The sequence below is a fragment of the Athene cunicularia genome, assembly GCF_003259725.1.
Source record: "Athene cunicularia isolate RWA chromosome 27 unlocalized genomic scaffold, athCun1 chr27_part1, whole genome shotgun sequence".
Classification (NCBI taxonomy): Eukaryota; Metazoa; Chordata; class Aves; order Strigiformes; family Strigidae; genus Athene; species Athene cunicularia.
Genome location: NW_020799138.1, coordinates 4,669,718 through 4,685,792, shown reverse-complemented (window position 1 = coordinate 4,685,792; position 16,075 = coordinate 4,669,718). Strand labels below are relative to the sequence as shown.

At 42.4% G+C, this 16,075-nt stretch overlaps 1 protein-coding gene across 1 annotated transcript in view; it reads left to right on the top strand.

The window, feature by feature from the left end:
- Nucleotides 1–16,075, top strand: part of MYO1D (myosin ID) — a 160,929-nt gene that overhangs the window by 58,627 nt on the left and 86,227 nt on the right. The window contains exons 15-16 of the mRNA XM_026864801.1: nucleotides 5,476–5,642; nucleotides 10,056–10,263. Coding sequence (XP_026720602.1) covers nucleotides 5,476–5,642; nucleotides 10,056–10,263 — 375 coding nt within the window. The remainder of the gene's footprint in view (nucleotides 1–5,475; nucleotides 5,643–10,055; nucleotides 10,264–16,075) is intronic.

Sequence of the window (16,075 nt, the reverse complement as noted above, 5' to 3'; positions counted from 1 at the left end):
CTCGGGCTGGTAAAACCTCTGTCTCCTTTGGGGACGCCACTCATGGCACTTATGGGTACTGTGATTCTTCCTTGGGTCGTGTTACTCATTCTTCCCGTGCTTAACTTGGGACTGGAGTTGCAGTTCTGGGGATCAACAGTGACAATGTCTGTGTGTCTGACTGCGGTTTGGGCCCTGAAGGACTTTTTTTGGGAAGCCTGTGGTAACAGCTGATGAAAACAGCTCTCTGAAAAGAGCATTGCACAAGCAGTGTTAGCTGCTGTGGTCTACGGGTGTCAGAGGAATAAGGTTCCACAGGGAGAGGTAATAACAGTTCATGTTTTTCCCAGCTGTTTCTCAAAAACCAAGATGAAGATAGGCTTGAATTTTGGTGCAGTTTGAGCTGATGGTTTATTAACATTACCAGAGCGTGCCCAATATAAAGTGCAGTTGGTGCTGCTCTTCTCGTTTTGGCCTCTCATTCCACCTGGGTTGTTCTTGTTGAATGTTTCTCCTTGAACTGCTTTAAACCATATTTATACACTCTGTTTCTACAGTCCTCAAACAGAATGGCAATCCAAGAGCTCTTCTTCATTGATACTCATTCGGCCTTCCCAAAAAGCTGCAGGTTTTTTGGCAGTATCAACAGTATCTTTAATCCTGTCATTTGGGGGAACAGCATCCAAAAATGCTAATTTGGTGGGCAGGAATAATAATATTAGAAACAAAGCTCAAAGTCTGTGAATACAGTACCTACAGCATTAGCTGGTTATTTAACATTTCTGGTATTTAAAATAACCACCTTTAAAATTCTCTTTTGTTGGTATTCTGGTTTAAATCTGGAATTTGTTGATGAAGCAGAGTTCTGTGGTGCCTGAGAGGAAGGGGCAGGTGGTGTGGTTGTTAGGGTGTAAGATGCTTCTGTTTGGGTGAGTAACATAAATAACTGCAGGAGTTATTCACAAATACTGTTTTAACTTCAGCTTGTGTATACACATGTCCATAGAAGTATGAAGAGTAGGAAATATTTTTTTGGAGGGTGCTCAGTTGAAGTGGCACTTACCAGTACTGATGTCTCAATAATAATGTTTTCCTCCAGACTTACACTGAAAGTCTTCTGGGCAGAAACCTCTGGTAGGTAGAAAAAAAAAGTGCTTTTTAAAAAAAATAAACTAACCAAACCAAAAACCAGCTTTGCGGAGTTGCCATGTAACATTTCTCAAGGACATGTTTTACTGTCCATGCTGTTCTCTTGAGGATTAGGTCTTTTCTGTGATGGATTACTTTAGGTGGCTTTTCTTTTAAATACTGACACGGAAAGTCCTTTGGCTGACATGGCTGTAAATGATGAGCTTCTCTAGGAACTCTCTCTGGACATGCATCTTTTTTTTCTGTTTTTCTTTCCTTTTTTTTTGTTCTTCTCCTTGTCTGTAACTCCTTTTGTCTGACTCTTCCTTCTTCCATACCTCTCCTCTCCTATCCAGGCTGACAGCTTCATCTCTAGTAAGTTATAATGTCATCACTGTGACTGATTGGACATATCTAGCACAAATTTGTCAGTCCTGTCCCCTATCACTCTCTCATCTAACGAGCTATAAACTGTGGAAAAGAAATCTCTCAAGGAGGAGCTTGTTTACGGTGCAATGACTTTAAACTGGTTTGTTTTCTTTTTAAGACTTGAAAATCTAAAAATCGCTCAGCTTAATTTTAAAGGGAAAAATCAGTTGCAGTTAGGCATCTAAACAGCTTTTAGAACTGGGGCCTTTGTATCTCTGTATTTCAGTTCTTCCGTTTACAAAATGCAGCTCCCAGGCTTGACAGCCCCATGGTGCAATAATGGGAGCTGCATAATTATCCCCCTGAAGAGCTGAGGCTGGTGGGATTGTAAGCATGGAATAATCTACTTCAGAATTTACCCTAGTAGCTGTCGTTGCTGAGAGGCTTTAATTACAGTGTAATTCACTGATAGATGATCTCCTGTCTGTGCAGGAACTTCCTATTTCTGTTTTCCAAAAGAAACCAGCATCTTGACTTCTGCCTTTTTTATCAAATACAGATACAGTCGCTCCTCTTTGTGATGGGCTTGAAATCACGGATTTTTTGTAGTGTTTTGCCATTTTTGAATGGCAAGGCATGAAGGATGACCCAAGCAGCCAGCTTTGTGGTGGTGAAGGGTGTTTAGGTATTAGCAATAATGAATAGCTGTGGAGTGGACACTGTAACATCAGTAATGAACAAGTGACACCGTTCCCCTTGAGGCAGAGGGGTGGTATGCACTTTCTTCATGCTCCTAATGACTTGTTTAATTTGGTTCCTGTGTTCTCAAGATGTTGCAGTTCTGTGGATGAAACGTAGAATGTTTGTTATATCATAATCTCATCAAAGGTTTTATATTCATCTTGACATCAGATGCAACACAACAGTATTGGGGGCAGATCTGGCGTGGACTGGCATCATTCTGATGTTAGTGACGCTGTCATAGGGCTGTCCTTAAAGGTGACTAACATGTAGATGGGGAAGTGGCTCAAGCTGAATATCAGCGAGAGGGGATAGGGAGAATTGCAGACCATTCACCTTCACAACTGCAGACTCTTTCATAGATTCTAAGTTCAGGTGTAATTCAGGGAGTTCTCTGTATAACCTGCATTGCCCCTGAAGAGCTTATTTCCAAGTCACACAGGAGACTTGTTCTAGCAGATGAATGACCTGGCCTTTGTTTCTTGCCATACAATCGAGTGATTACAATACCAAGCTTATAAATTGCAGGCATCAGGAGCAGCAAACTCGTACTCCTCATCAGTTGTAGCTGCCATGACCATGTCAAACCTACTTCAGCACTGATGTGAAGTTCAGAAAGGGCTGCTTCTACCTTCATAGTTGGGCACACGATGTCTGAGAGTGTGAAGAGCACCGATGACAGCTGTGTTCCCATGGCACAGCCAAGCTCTACAACTGAAGGAAAAATCATTACCCACACAGACTGCAAGTTCTGGGAGCTGGGAGGAGACTGTGGAGTGAATAAAGACCCTTGTAAACCTTCTTAACTTCAGCGCAGACATAATTTTCAGGAGAAAGCCAAAAATTTAATATGTTTATCTCTTAAAACTCTTTAAATTGTACCAAACATTATATTTCACCATCCTCTCTTTAAGGAAGGAGAACAAATAGAATAGGTCTGGGTTGTGTTGAATCACTGTGGCAGAAGAAAGTGTTCAGTGTGGTGGTGACATGGGTAGAGGATCTCATGCAGAACAGAGCTGTTTGGCTTCCTGCTGCCCTGGGGAAGTTGTGTCCTTAGCGTTCCTCCTTTTTTTGAGCCCACTGCTTTCTGAGGAGATGGAAGGAAGAGCAGGGTGAAGAGAGCATTACCCTACCAGAGGGCTCAGCTGGTTCTCCACTGCATGCAGCTTTGCCTCAGCCTCTCTGGTAAGGAAAGGAGCCAAACAAGACTGTGAAAGAGCTTGTGGGGAGAAATGAAGTCACTAGGGGAGAAGGGAGATGATGTAAGAACATCCATCGCCCACACATCCTTCTGTGTACCCACACGCTCCCCATACCTACTTACGCACTCTGGGGTTGCTGCATGGAGGGTGGGCAGCTCAGGGAGGCTGCCAGCTCTTGCATGGGTGGTTGGCTTAGATTTTGCTTGCTTTCCTCAGTGCCGTTTATTCCTACCCCAAGGACAGCCCTCCAGGAGAAAAACACAGCTTGATGTTACTGATTGCATGCTTAAGAAAGCGGAGAAACGTTCCACTCCAACACCTTCCCCAGAAGATCCAGTGGATCGTATCAGTTTCTAGGATACAAGGTTCTGCTTTTACAAGGCCTCCATATCTCCCTTTTTTTTTTTTTTTCTGGACCGCTCCTTCCATTTGTTAATGTTGTGGGTTCTTGCACTCTTAAACTGTATATTGCCTACAGATTTAGTACCTGCATTGTGCTCCTTCCTTCAAATCACTCTTGAAACCATCCAGCAGTACTGGAGCAGAACAGACTCCTTTGGAGAACCCTTGAGGTTTCCCTTTTGAGAAAGGGCCTCTGGTTACTCAGAGCAGTTTTACAGATGGTTTCACAGCCACCTGTTTCATCTAGTCCAGGGGAAAATTGCTGAAATTTCATTCTCAGTTATCAATTGTGATTATGAAAGGTGACATCTTCTAATGTTAAGATTTCAGAAGACAGGCTGCTTATCTCCCTTTTATCATAATGTTGGCATTGCTGTAAACTGTTTTTTTTTAAATATTCCAGTCTAAGTGCATCTTTGATGTGCCCTCTGAAGCAAGTCTCTGGACATATTGTGACTTTCTGAGTTGACTGGGATGCTCGTTTGAGTTCTTCCCTTGGCTGGTGATGAGACTTGGTGAGCAGTAGGCTCTGCCAGCCTGCAGAATATACCACTCCTTCTGCAAGGGCTACTTAAAAAATAAGACATATTAATGTTATAAGAACACAATTTTATCTTGAAAAAAAAATAGGGTGAGCCTTTATTATGCTTATTAATTGCTTTTCTCCACACTAATAAAGTGGGATAGTAAGGGCTAGCCATGAAGATAAAGAAATGGATGGACTCCAAAATCCATTGTGATGAAAGCACATACATTTAAAAGACTTATAGCCACCCTCCACAGGCTGATGCTAGTTATAGACCATGTTGGCCTAAATGAAAGTTGCCTTTGATCTTGTAAAAATAAAAGTAAACATCAAAAACAGTCTTGCAGTACTGTATGTGGGGCTGATCTCATGGGTGCAGGCTGGCTGGCAGTGAAGAGTGGGTGACACTGTGGGACTCTCACCTGAAGGTCCCAGGTCAGCCCAGCCAGCTCAGGGCAGAACCACCCGGGCTGTGCTGGGTGGAGTAAAGCTGCTGGTTCAACGTTCTCTGCCACCGGCAAGTCCCAGTGGTGCAGAAAGAGGAGCTTGTGTGCTGGTGGCTTGTGTTTGTCCTGGGGAAGGTGTGGTGCTTGTGGTGTTGAACTGGGATGGGCGATAGCTGGGTTTTGCCCTGCACAGGGTCGTGTTCAGTGATTTCCATCATTCAAACATGCTGCTGCAGGTTTTAGAGGACTTGATTCAGCTTAGTTTAATTACACAGTAATCCATGCTGCTTCTAGATGTCGATACTGGAAAAGCCATATCCAGCAATCAGGGCAGTGAATTACGTTGTTCTGTCTTTTACGAAGACTGTTTTTGTTACTGTCAAAGTCTGTAGAAAAAGGGGACATGAAACTCCTTCTGATATATAGCAAAGGACAGTTGAACTCAAATGAGTAACACCTTGATCCTGTAACAGATGTCGTTGCAGTGTGCGAGAGGGAGGAACGCGTTACGTGCCACTCCTGTCATTTCTGTTCTAACCTTGTAATTCCTGTCAAGCAGCCAAACCTCATTCAGATGACTGGGGTGGACTGACATCTCAATGTTTTCATGAGGATACAGTTCGTGTCTGCATAGACTTTTTTCTTTCTGAGTCAAACTCAGTTTGATTTGTCCCCTTAGGAGCCCTATTATGTCCGTTGCATTAAGCCCAATGATAAGAAGTCACCACAGCTTTTTGACGAGGAGCGTTGCAGGCATCAGGTTGAATACCTTGGCCTCTTGGAGAACGTGAGAGTCCGCCGAGCAGGCTTTGCCTACCGCCAAACGTACGAGAAGTTTCTTCACAGGTAAGAAGGGTGCTGGCAAGTGACTCGGTGTGATTCTGTGGTTCAGCTCAGATGTTGGAATGAGGGGTGTGATTTGGCTGTCTCCCCTTGAGTGAAGAGTCTTAAGGCTCTGGGCCTGTGTGATCCTCACTCTTGAGCATATGGGTGTGTTGTGTTTGGTTTAATATCTGCTCTTGGGTATGATAAAGCATGAGTCTAGCAGGGACTCTGGTTGCTCTCATTTTGTGGCAGCAGATGTGTTTAGAGGTGTGTATGTGGCACTCAGGCTCAACTTCTTTTCTGCTAAAATTCATTTGCTGTATTACTCTCCACAGCAGGAATGTGTAATGAGGTTCTTCCCCAGAGCATAACCCTAAACCCAGAGCTAATTAACTTCTGTTTTCTCTCTGAACGTTAATTGTTGCAGTGAGAGAGCCAGACAGACATTGTGTGTCTTGGGAAGCGCTCGATGGCGCACAGTGACATTATGCAGGAGGAAACCTCTGGACTTTAAAGCTGGAAGCCTGAAACGGGGATAGTAACGTGACCCCGTTAAAATGTGGTTTTGATACTTCTTGCTCTCTTAATTCCTACCAGACTTACGACAAATGAAATGGTTTAGATTGAAATTTGTCTTATGGCTTCAGTAAATTAGCATGGGTACTAAGAATTCAACCCCTTGCTGATGACATAGTGAATTGATTCTCACTTCTGTTATTGTATCAGGTGAGAAAATGGCTGTGAGGGTAGAAAAAAATGCAACTCTTCAGGCAGGTGGGATGTCACGCGTTAGAAGTGAAGTGCTGTTGAAAGATCTTTTGCTGTTCATGGTGGAGATTTGCCTGGATGTTTTGTGATACCTGAAGTGGAACGAAAGTGTCTGGCTTACTAAATACAGCCTACAGTGCTGTGTATCAGTTTTCTTAAACATTATGGAGGGGTTAGAGCTTGCTTTTTTTTTCCGTCACATGTGGAATTCATTACAATTTACTCCTAAGATTTGGCTAATTAGTATTAATATAAACATCTGCTTTGTTTTAAATGAATGTTTGATGAGCTCCTGTAAGCTTAAGACCAGAAGTGGTGTTTACAGCCAGTAAACCAAATTAACACATGGCAACTGGTACAGCTTTCAGGCTATTGGAACATTTGTTCTGCTGGGCCCTGGAGTAAGATTAAACATCTACAGTGTAAGGTGTCAGCCACTGTATTTGCATATTACGGTATTGCTCTGAGTCCAGTGTACACTGACTTTTCTAAGTTTAAAAAAAAATAAAAATCTTCAGGCCTGGATATTGTTTTTATTTTTCCCAAAATTCTTTGTCCTTCACTTTGGGTGAGACATACCCTCTTACAGGGGCTGGGGGATATGATTTGTGGTACATGTTGCACATTTTTTGAGTGTTTTTTGAACAGGGATCACAAGGGATTTCTGTTCCTTTATATTTAACAGGCTTATTGGGAGACTGGGAATGTGGAGGAGACGCCAAGCCCTTCAGCACTGCACATGGGGCACGTGTTAAGACAGATGTAGAGTGGCTCAGCAAGAGGCGATCTTGGGATGTAACTTGGTTATCTGTTTGCTTACATTTGCAAAAGATATTCTAAAATTCCAGTCTCACAAACCGATGTTGAACTCCCTTACAGGGCCCTGAAGCTCTCAGATTTTCTGAGCCCAAAACCTGTGTTTTGTTTTGCTGGGTTTTATTGGAAGGGACAGGAGTTGTATATCAGGATATATAGAGATAAGAGATACATATATATAAACATGTGTATGTCTGCATTGTCTGCATGTATGCTTTTTTAAATATATGTGTAAGTATGTGTGTGTGTGTGTGTGTGTGTATATATATATATATATATAAACATATAAAAAAAAACTTTCTGTAGGAGAGGAGTTTCTTGCTACTTAGTCCTAAAAACCTGTAAGGTAGTTGATCTCATATCTACCAGTAGGAAATGAAGTGAAGCACAGTTAAGACCATCAGTAAATGAAATTAAGAAAACTTGTTTGATCTCTGTGCAAACCATTCTGCCCTTACTGATTTGTAGAAAGTGGAATCTAAATATGTTTTTGTTGGACCAAGAGATGTTGCGCATTCAGTTAGTTACTACATCTTCCAGTTGTGTGAAATGCATGTCAGGACCACGTATCTTATATAGATGCGATGCATTATTTTGTTTTAATATGTAATTTACTATTAAAAAGCCGATTGGGTTTCAGAAATTGGTATGTGTGTGGGGCAGGGGGAAGAGCGGCGCCTGGGAGGCATCTGCAGGCATGGCCCCACGTGAGCGTAACCCAACACTCTCGCCAGGAAGGAATCCACATGCCTATTTCCAGGCGATGTTAAACATAGCATGGAAAGACCCCAGGATAGCTGTGAACTGCACAGTGGTAAGAGAAGAGTATGACCCAGCTTCCTGTGCAGACCTGATATTTTTCATTAAAGCGTCATAATTTAGAGGCTGACAAAAATCTTCGTTCTTAGGAGTGCTGGACCGGGAGTTGTGGACTCTAGAAGCAACCTCATGCATGCCGGGTGTTTCTATAGCTAAGTACCGAGAAGAAGAAGGAGAGGCGAAGTTGGTGTAGAAATGGATGTTTAATATATAAATGACCTTGAAAGCTGTCAAGATCTCTAGGCAGGAGAAGGGGAAGGGTTGTGGTGTCAGTGAGCAGATTTATTTTGGGTTCTGCCTCGCTATAATTAGCAGCGAGATTGGGATTTTGACTGGCTCTGGCATCCAGGTCGTGTTCTCTGCTGTGGGGAAGGAGTTGGTGGCATTGCACTGCACGTGCCGTGAAGGAACAAAAGGACTACCATGGTATTCCACCACCGGTCCCTCCACCTGTGGGCTAGGAGGGACGGGGTCCATTTGCCTCAGGATGTCTTTAAATACCATAGCCCTGGGTTTGTTGTAAAGCAGAAAGAGAATTTAACATTTCTTAGGGGCAGGATTTCAGTTCTCTGACATCTTACCCCTTTTTTTCTGGCCCCATCGGCAGAGCAGGCCTGTTTAACGTGTGGGTTTGCACTGCCACTCTGCTTGGTTGGGGTGTTGTTTTTGGTTTTTTTAATGTAAATGTCTCAAGGGGGAAGATTTTCCCAGTGAATTAATTATTGCGGGAACATTTTCCTGATGAGACTAGGAAAGAGAAACCAGTGTAAAATATTTATGTTCTGTGTGTACGTGTATTTGAGAGAAGGAATGCTTTTGCCAGCCAAATATAAATGCAAAATCTTCTGTCGTGAGTCTGAGGAAGGTTTTTTTAATATGCCTGTTTTATTTATCAGTAAGATCCCTAGTCTGCATCCCTGGTGCTGATGGTGTTCCCTGCTCAGACACAGTGTGCGTCTCCATTTTTTTCCCCTCTTCAACAGCTTATTCAGAAAGGCTAATTTGATGAATGAAAGCAAGTGTGATGTATTTCCGTTCAGGCTTATTTCAGTCTGTTCAATAACTCCTGCAGTGCACCCACTCCCCAGTAAAAAGGTTTATTGCTGCGTCCATTCAATAGTAGCTGAAAATTCTGAACGTCTAAAACATTGAGATTGATGCTTGACTTGCATTGTGGGCTTTTAAATAAAGAAAGGTTAAGATTGCTGCATGCTTGTTTTATTTAGAACATGAATGTGGGTACTATTACAGTGAAAATGTCTATTAAATTTTTGATTATGTTTATAAATCTTATGCAGAAAATTCATTGTTGCTTTTTGCAAACATTTATTCACCTAATCAGCACTTTGCAAGGCTGGTAAATCTTAGAGAGCAGAGTCTGATGCAGTTACTTTCGTGTTTGATTTGTAGTTGTCTGCATTCTCTGTCTTAGTGTAAAAAGGTGCTTGGAGGGCGAGGATGGGAGGAAATGATTGAACAAAAATTACAGGCAGTGGTGGTGTTTGCACAAATTGTGGCAGTCAACTCTCTGCTACTTTGGTAAATAATAGAATTTGTTAGAAATGACTACCAAAGTGATGAACAAGAAAAATTATTTGCAGGATATTTAAACCTAGGTTTTCTGACAAAACAATTGATTACAGTTGGCTTCTTATGCAGAATGCGAGCAAACCAAAGCTTTTCTTCCATGCAAAAAAAAAAAAATTAGATTGGATGCTGAAAGTGTGACTAATGGAACAGCCAAATCTGCAGGAAGACTATGGTGAGGTTTGTTGTTTTGCATCAGTTCAGTGTTGATCAAGTGAGCTCTTCACAGTATTTTCAGTGTCTCACAAAATCATGCCTCTTACATTCATTTGCCTTGGATTTCAAGGGTCACCATTGCCACAGAGGATGTCTGAAGGATCTTCTATCTATAATCAGTTTTATTAGAATTTAGGTCCTAATTATTCCTAGAACGTGTGGAAGATTGGCTGCCTTGAGAACCTAGATGACAAGTTTACATTTGTAAATTGTAACTTGTAATTCCAGGTACAAGATGATCTCAGAATTCACTTGGCCAAACCATGACCTCCCTTCAGACAAAGACGCTGTGAGGAAGCTCATAGAGTGTCACGGATTTCAGCACGACGTTGCTTATGGCAAGACCAAGATTTTCATCCGCACGCCTCGAACTCTGTTCACCTTGGAGGATCTGCATGCCAAGATGCTTGTGAGGATTGTCCTCTTCCTACAGAAGGTAAGGCTTTGTTTACTGCATTAAAACCTGAGTTCAAATTTCTTAAAACGCCTTTTCTCCCTTTTAAGGCTCACTTGCAAAAGTGACAAGTCTGCACAAATTCTAGAATAATTTGGTTTGATTACTGCTTAATTTTTTTAAAGCTCTTTCAGTAGTGCTCTGTGTTGCTGCACTGAAGTCTTGATGTGGTGTCATGTACTGTGAGCTGTAGGACCTATAAGATTGTTGGCTACTTGGAAACTTAAACTTTTATGGATGAATGCATAAGGGTGATGCACAACAGATGTTGAGACAAGCTTACATGAATAAAAGTTTATTAGTGGATGCATAGCTGATGGCATACCTCAGTGCTAATGGTAAAACTCTTGGGGGTGCAGGTTAAGGAGTAAGAATGGACGACAGAATGAGACAAGGAAGACTTTCCCCAGAGGCCAGCTAGGAAGAGAAGGGACAGGATTTCTAAAGGAGCATCCTCCCAAAGTGTCCTTTCTGGTGCAGCATGTTGTCTCCCTCATCATACTATTTCCATTAATAATTATTGAGTTTTTATCAGGACCTGTGGGAAATCCCTGTTGTTTTTTCTTATGATACTGTTAGTGCTGAGTGGAGCAGACAATGACTGGGGGCAGATGCTGGTGCCTGTTGCTTTATTAAGCTTTGAGCATCCATGTTACTGAGTCCCCTAATGCAAAACAAAAAATACTGCTGGGGGATACAAAAAGAAGGGGTGATTTGCACACTAGTGGCAATCACTTCCCATAAGAACCTGCCATACAGTGCAATATTGGGGTTTGCAGGTGCAAGCCTGGGAGAGTGACAGCACAGGAACAAGGGCAAACACTGCTGCAGAGGCTCTGGAAACCGCTGCCCCAGCAGCTGGGGTGAAGGGATAACAGAGGGAGAGGCAGTGTACAGAAAAAAAATAGAAGACCCCTGGCATTGCACCTAAGGGACTGTGCAGCAGGACCTGCACACTTGCCTTTCCTCTCTGAACATGGCATTTGAGCTCAAGATCCTTCTGGTTTTACCCTTAGGATAAATTATTTTACAATCTGTGACTTCAGGGCAAACAGGTTCTCAGACTTGGCTTACACGGGTACTTTTCTAAGCCATGGGAGTTTGTTCTGACTAAAGCTTCTAAATATTTAGGTGCTTTTGGGGCCACAACACCACAACAGAAGCTTGTTTTAGTAACCTCAGAACCAACATACACTGGAGAAGAAAAAATACAGGAGCTGGTTTTAGTATTTGCTGAAAACTGTGTTCTGTATGAGTGTGATCTGTCCAGCAAAGAGCTGACTTGCACAGCCACAGAAATAGTGGAACTGACTTTGTCCTGACAGCAATTGTTGACTAGGTCAAGATTTTTAGAAATGTATTTTATTTTTGGAACTCAGGAAACAACAGAACTTCTGAAACCCTTTTTGCCCATCAGAAATAGAAACTACTGACAGATGGGTATGAAAACTTCAGCAGAGAAAAAGCTTGCTCTAAAGCTATGCAGTTACCGTAAGTTTGCACAAACTTTCTAAACCTGATGGACTGAATCACTTTTGGTGAAGGGTAAGACCCTGAAGGAAAAGTTCTCCACTGCAAGCTTTGTTCTGCAGACCACTCACATTTCTTGTGTTGATTTGATGTGATTTGCTTTCTGGAAAGTAAAACAATTTGACCAGTATGGAAGAAGAAAGTGTCAAATCCAGGGTTGTGTCTCGGTATTTTTTTTGTGCTGGATTGCACAGTTAAGAATTTTGTAAGTTTTGTATATATGTATGTGTTTAGTATTTCTGGAAATACAAAGCTCAGGCTGCCTAAAGGGTGCAGGACCTTTCTGAGCTCTGTGGTTCAGTGTTTTCTTTCCTTTTTTTAGCAGTGTTCTGCTGAGCATCACAGCACCTTTCTTGGACTGTTTGTCATCATCTTCCAGGTCTCTTGCTTGCAAATGGCAGTGTACTTCCCTAAAAACTTACTCTAGCTTACTCTTTCAGAGTGAAATGGGGCTAATCTGTGGGGCCCCTCATACACCTCTGTTAGTTTTTTCTGGATTAGTTGCACTTCCACTGTGCTCACTCTGGTTTTTCAGGAGGAGTTCCCCTGTCTGCAGCCCCTTTCCCAAGCATGTTGGTCTTACTTGGTCTATTCAGCAAGTTCACTGGGTCATGCCATTAGTCTGGAGTCTCTCATTCTTCCTGTAGTGGTATGAGGCAAGCTAATAAATTCTTTGTTGAATAAAGCTGTAGGGGTGCACCTTGCTCCCAGGTAACCCCAGTTTTCATATTAAATGTCTAAGGAATTGAGATGTGACCTTTTTTGAAATGGAAAGGTTCAGTTACTGAAGAATAAATGAGCCAGCCTGTCTGTGCTGTGGAAATAGATGATGTCTCGCTACAAGGTGAGCACTGAAGCTCCTCCTTCAGATAAAATCCACCAGTGTGAGGCACAATTTTGACAGCAACATGTCAGGTTTTGTGAGTTTGCTGGCCTTTGCTTTAGCTGGAAACTTCAAAATTACATAGTCTGGGCTGTGATCTGAACCGGGCTTAACAACCTTGGAGGAGAGCGGACTAGAGATTTTCTGCCTCTAAAGCGTAAGTACCTGGTTAGGAGTAATGGATCAACTTTCTGGCTCTGTGAGGGATTTTGCTGTAGTGGTTTTGTCATCGGATGTGCTGGATTATATACAGAATAACTAGTGCTTTTGGAGTTTCTCTTGTTGTGACAGTCAGCAAAAGTGGCAAAAGTTACATTGCTGGTGCACGTTGTCTTGTGGCTTCACAAACCTCCCTCCCATATTTTCTCCTTTACCTGGAGTGGAGAGGGACTAATACAAGTCTACATGGAGGCATCTTTCTCTTCTGCGCAAGGTAATGAAATAGGACAGGTGGAATCATCTTTTTGTTATTTCTCTCTGAGAAATCTCTAGTGAGATTCTAGTTTACCTCATAAAAGATTTGTGGGGAAAAGTCAAGCTCCTCCTCAAGTGCCCAAGGTACTGAAGACCTTGAGGAAAACTGGATGGCCAGAGCTCCTTCTCTGTAGCTTAACCCTGCTGTGGTTCACCTACATCTCTGTTTATACTTATTGAATGTTCTTCAACCAGGCCCTAAAATGTTTGCAGAGTGGTGGGGAGGAGCTTTTTTAGAGTCCTGGAACTTGCAACTAAAGACAAGAATCACTAATGAATCAGTAAATGCTTACTAGACAGCTCATCACCAAAAGAGCAGGTGTTGGGTTGATGTGTATAGGTATGTAATTAGATACCTTGTACAGGGTTAAATATATCTGGAAAATGCTTGTTTTACTGTTAGCTCTATATCAGATCACTCCTGTGTTCATGCACCAGCCATGCTCTGCTGCCAGTAGATGGGGCAGTTGGAGACTGGCAGTGCTGAAAAAGGAACAATCAACACAACAAAAAATAAAATCAGAGTAAGGATCTGAAGAGGCCTTCTCTATGCTCTGGAAACATCAAGGCAGTTTTGCCTGCATCTTAATTTCTGTTCTCAACTTGCTTCCAGTTGTTCATTAAAAACTTGCACAAAAATATAATTCTTGCTCCTTTTTCCTTACTGTCTGTAAGCATCAAAGGCTGAGTAAGGCAAACTGTGATTATATCTAAACGGAAAAAAGAGAGATTAGCTTGATTTAAAAACAAAATAATAATTGAGCCTTCTGTTGCATTGGAGTTCCTCAAATTTGAATTTAGATATAGACAACTGGAGATAAAATGTGGTGTTGTGACAATAGGCACTTGTGTGATAAAAACTGAAGGGAAAATGAAAGGTGTAGATTTAAAAGCAGCCGATCGCAGGCTGGGGTCCAATAACGTTTTTCTTTACAGAGGATTGATTTTAAATGAAAGAAGAATCTGCATTTAGCCGTTCTGTTTCTTGGTAGTTTTAAATTTACATCTTCATTTCTAGTGATATATATTATGTGGTTTATTGCTCTCGTGCAAATCGCAAGACTTTCAAAAAGAGATTCGGTAATTATCTTAAGAGCTTCATTGTGTGAGTAACCCTTAACCCTTAAAGTAATGCTGGTTCCTTTGTTTAATGACAGTAAGAATTTGCTGCTTATGAGTTCGGTTAAATTGAATTAAAACTGACTTCCAGTTTAAGTAGATAATTTTACTTTCTTTTGTCCTATACCTCCTGGATGTCTTCTACTTTAGATTTATCTTCAATGCTCCTTTTTTCTTCTGTGATAAAATGCCACTGAGATTCCAGGCTGTAATTTTACTTCAGACCAAACCAAGTCAGTAAGCAGATAGGATGTGATTTAACTGTGACAACTTACTGGCTCTGGGAGAATTTAGCAAGTGAGAGCTGTGTCCGGTGTTAGAAAACGCATATGGCAGTGGAGACATCGCTGTCGGAGTCAACTCGAATGGTCATTTTAGAAGCAGCAGCTGAGAACAGCACTGCTTTTTATGTGGTGGTGCGTTTGAGTTTATTTACTATACCTGTGGTCTTGCCATCTATATGATTGTCTTCATGAATGCAAATGGAGCAGCCCTAATGTTAATAATAAAAATAAAAAATACAATAAAAAAAAAAGAGCTGCCATAAAACTCTGTTGCTTTTTCTGCCCTTGGAAATGTTCCCACATATTCATTAGCTTTGCAGAATAGTGCTTTGTTCAAGAAAAAAAAGCCCAGCCAGCCAGCACGTGCAGTATGCAAAGATGATGTATCTTGTCAATATAATTTAGTGCGCTATTTCAGGATAATTTTTTCAGACCAGTACAGCTGCATATGGTAATCGCTTCACTAAATCTTTACTGCCTAATGCAGAGGAAGAGAGAATTGTCCTTGCATCGCAGCCCAGCACCTCCTCGGACAAAACCCCCTGTGCACAGAAGCCCTCTCAGCCCGGGAGGTCGGTGTTGCTGGAGGGAGGCCGCACTGGCCCACGCTGTGCCCTGGGTAGCCCACGCCGTGCCATGGGTAGCCCAACACGGCCTTGTGGCACAGCCGAGCGGCCTCTCCATGCCCGTCCCCGGCATCGTGCCCTTCGCCGCCGGCGTTTGCAGAGGCTGCTCTCGGGAGAGCTGTCGCTCGCAGCCCCGCAGCTGCAATCACCATGGCAACATTCCCCCAACCCCGGCGGGGAAGAGCAGAAAAAGAGAACCATAGCTGACTTGTCATAATTTAATGTTTCACCTTCCCTTTCTTCTCCATCCCCATGAGCCCTTGAAGCACGGTGCGCGGGAAGCGTTCCCCACAAAGGGAAGCTTTCACTCTGACAAAGAAGGCGTTTTCATGTCAGATTATGGATGGGCAGTAGTAATCTGATGAGGGCTTTGGTTCACTGACCCAAATAAAAGGTGATGCAATGCGTTTGCCATCCGGACTCAAGGCATTTACCATCTTGAGGGATTGTGTTCATGAAGTTTTGAATATAAGTGGAAATAGGTATATAATTACTTGTGGATTTGTGCTGTGAACTGAGGCTTTGATCTTGAGAGGCCTTGGCAGGGAGAAGCTGTGAAGGGAGATGCTGTAGCTCCTTCCAAAGGAGCAGCACGTGGGTGCTGTGAAGGACCAAGTAAAATGAAGAACTGGACATATCCCCCCTGTTGCCAGTGCCCCTTGCAGGTGTAGTCAAGCTGATCTCTTAGCAGACACATCCAACTGCTTCCCCCATGCTGCTTGCCTCCCTCGTGCTGGTAACATCACTTGTCTGCTTCCAATGAATGCAGGGAGACATCTCAAACTCAAAAAAACACCGCACCCCCCAAAAATAACAAAACAAACAAAAAAAACCACCCCACTTTCAAAAAAAAAAAAAAAAAAAAAAAAAAAAAAAAA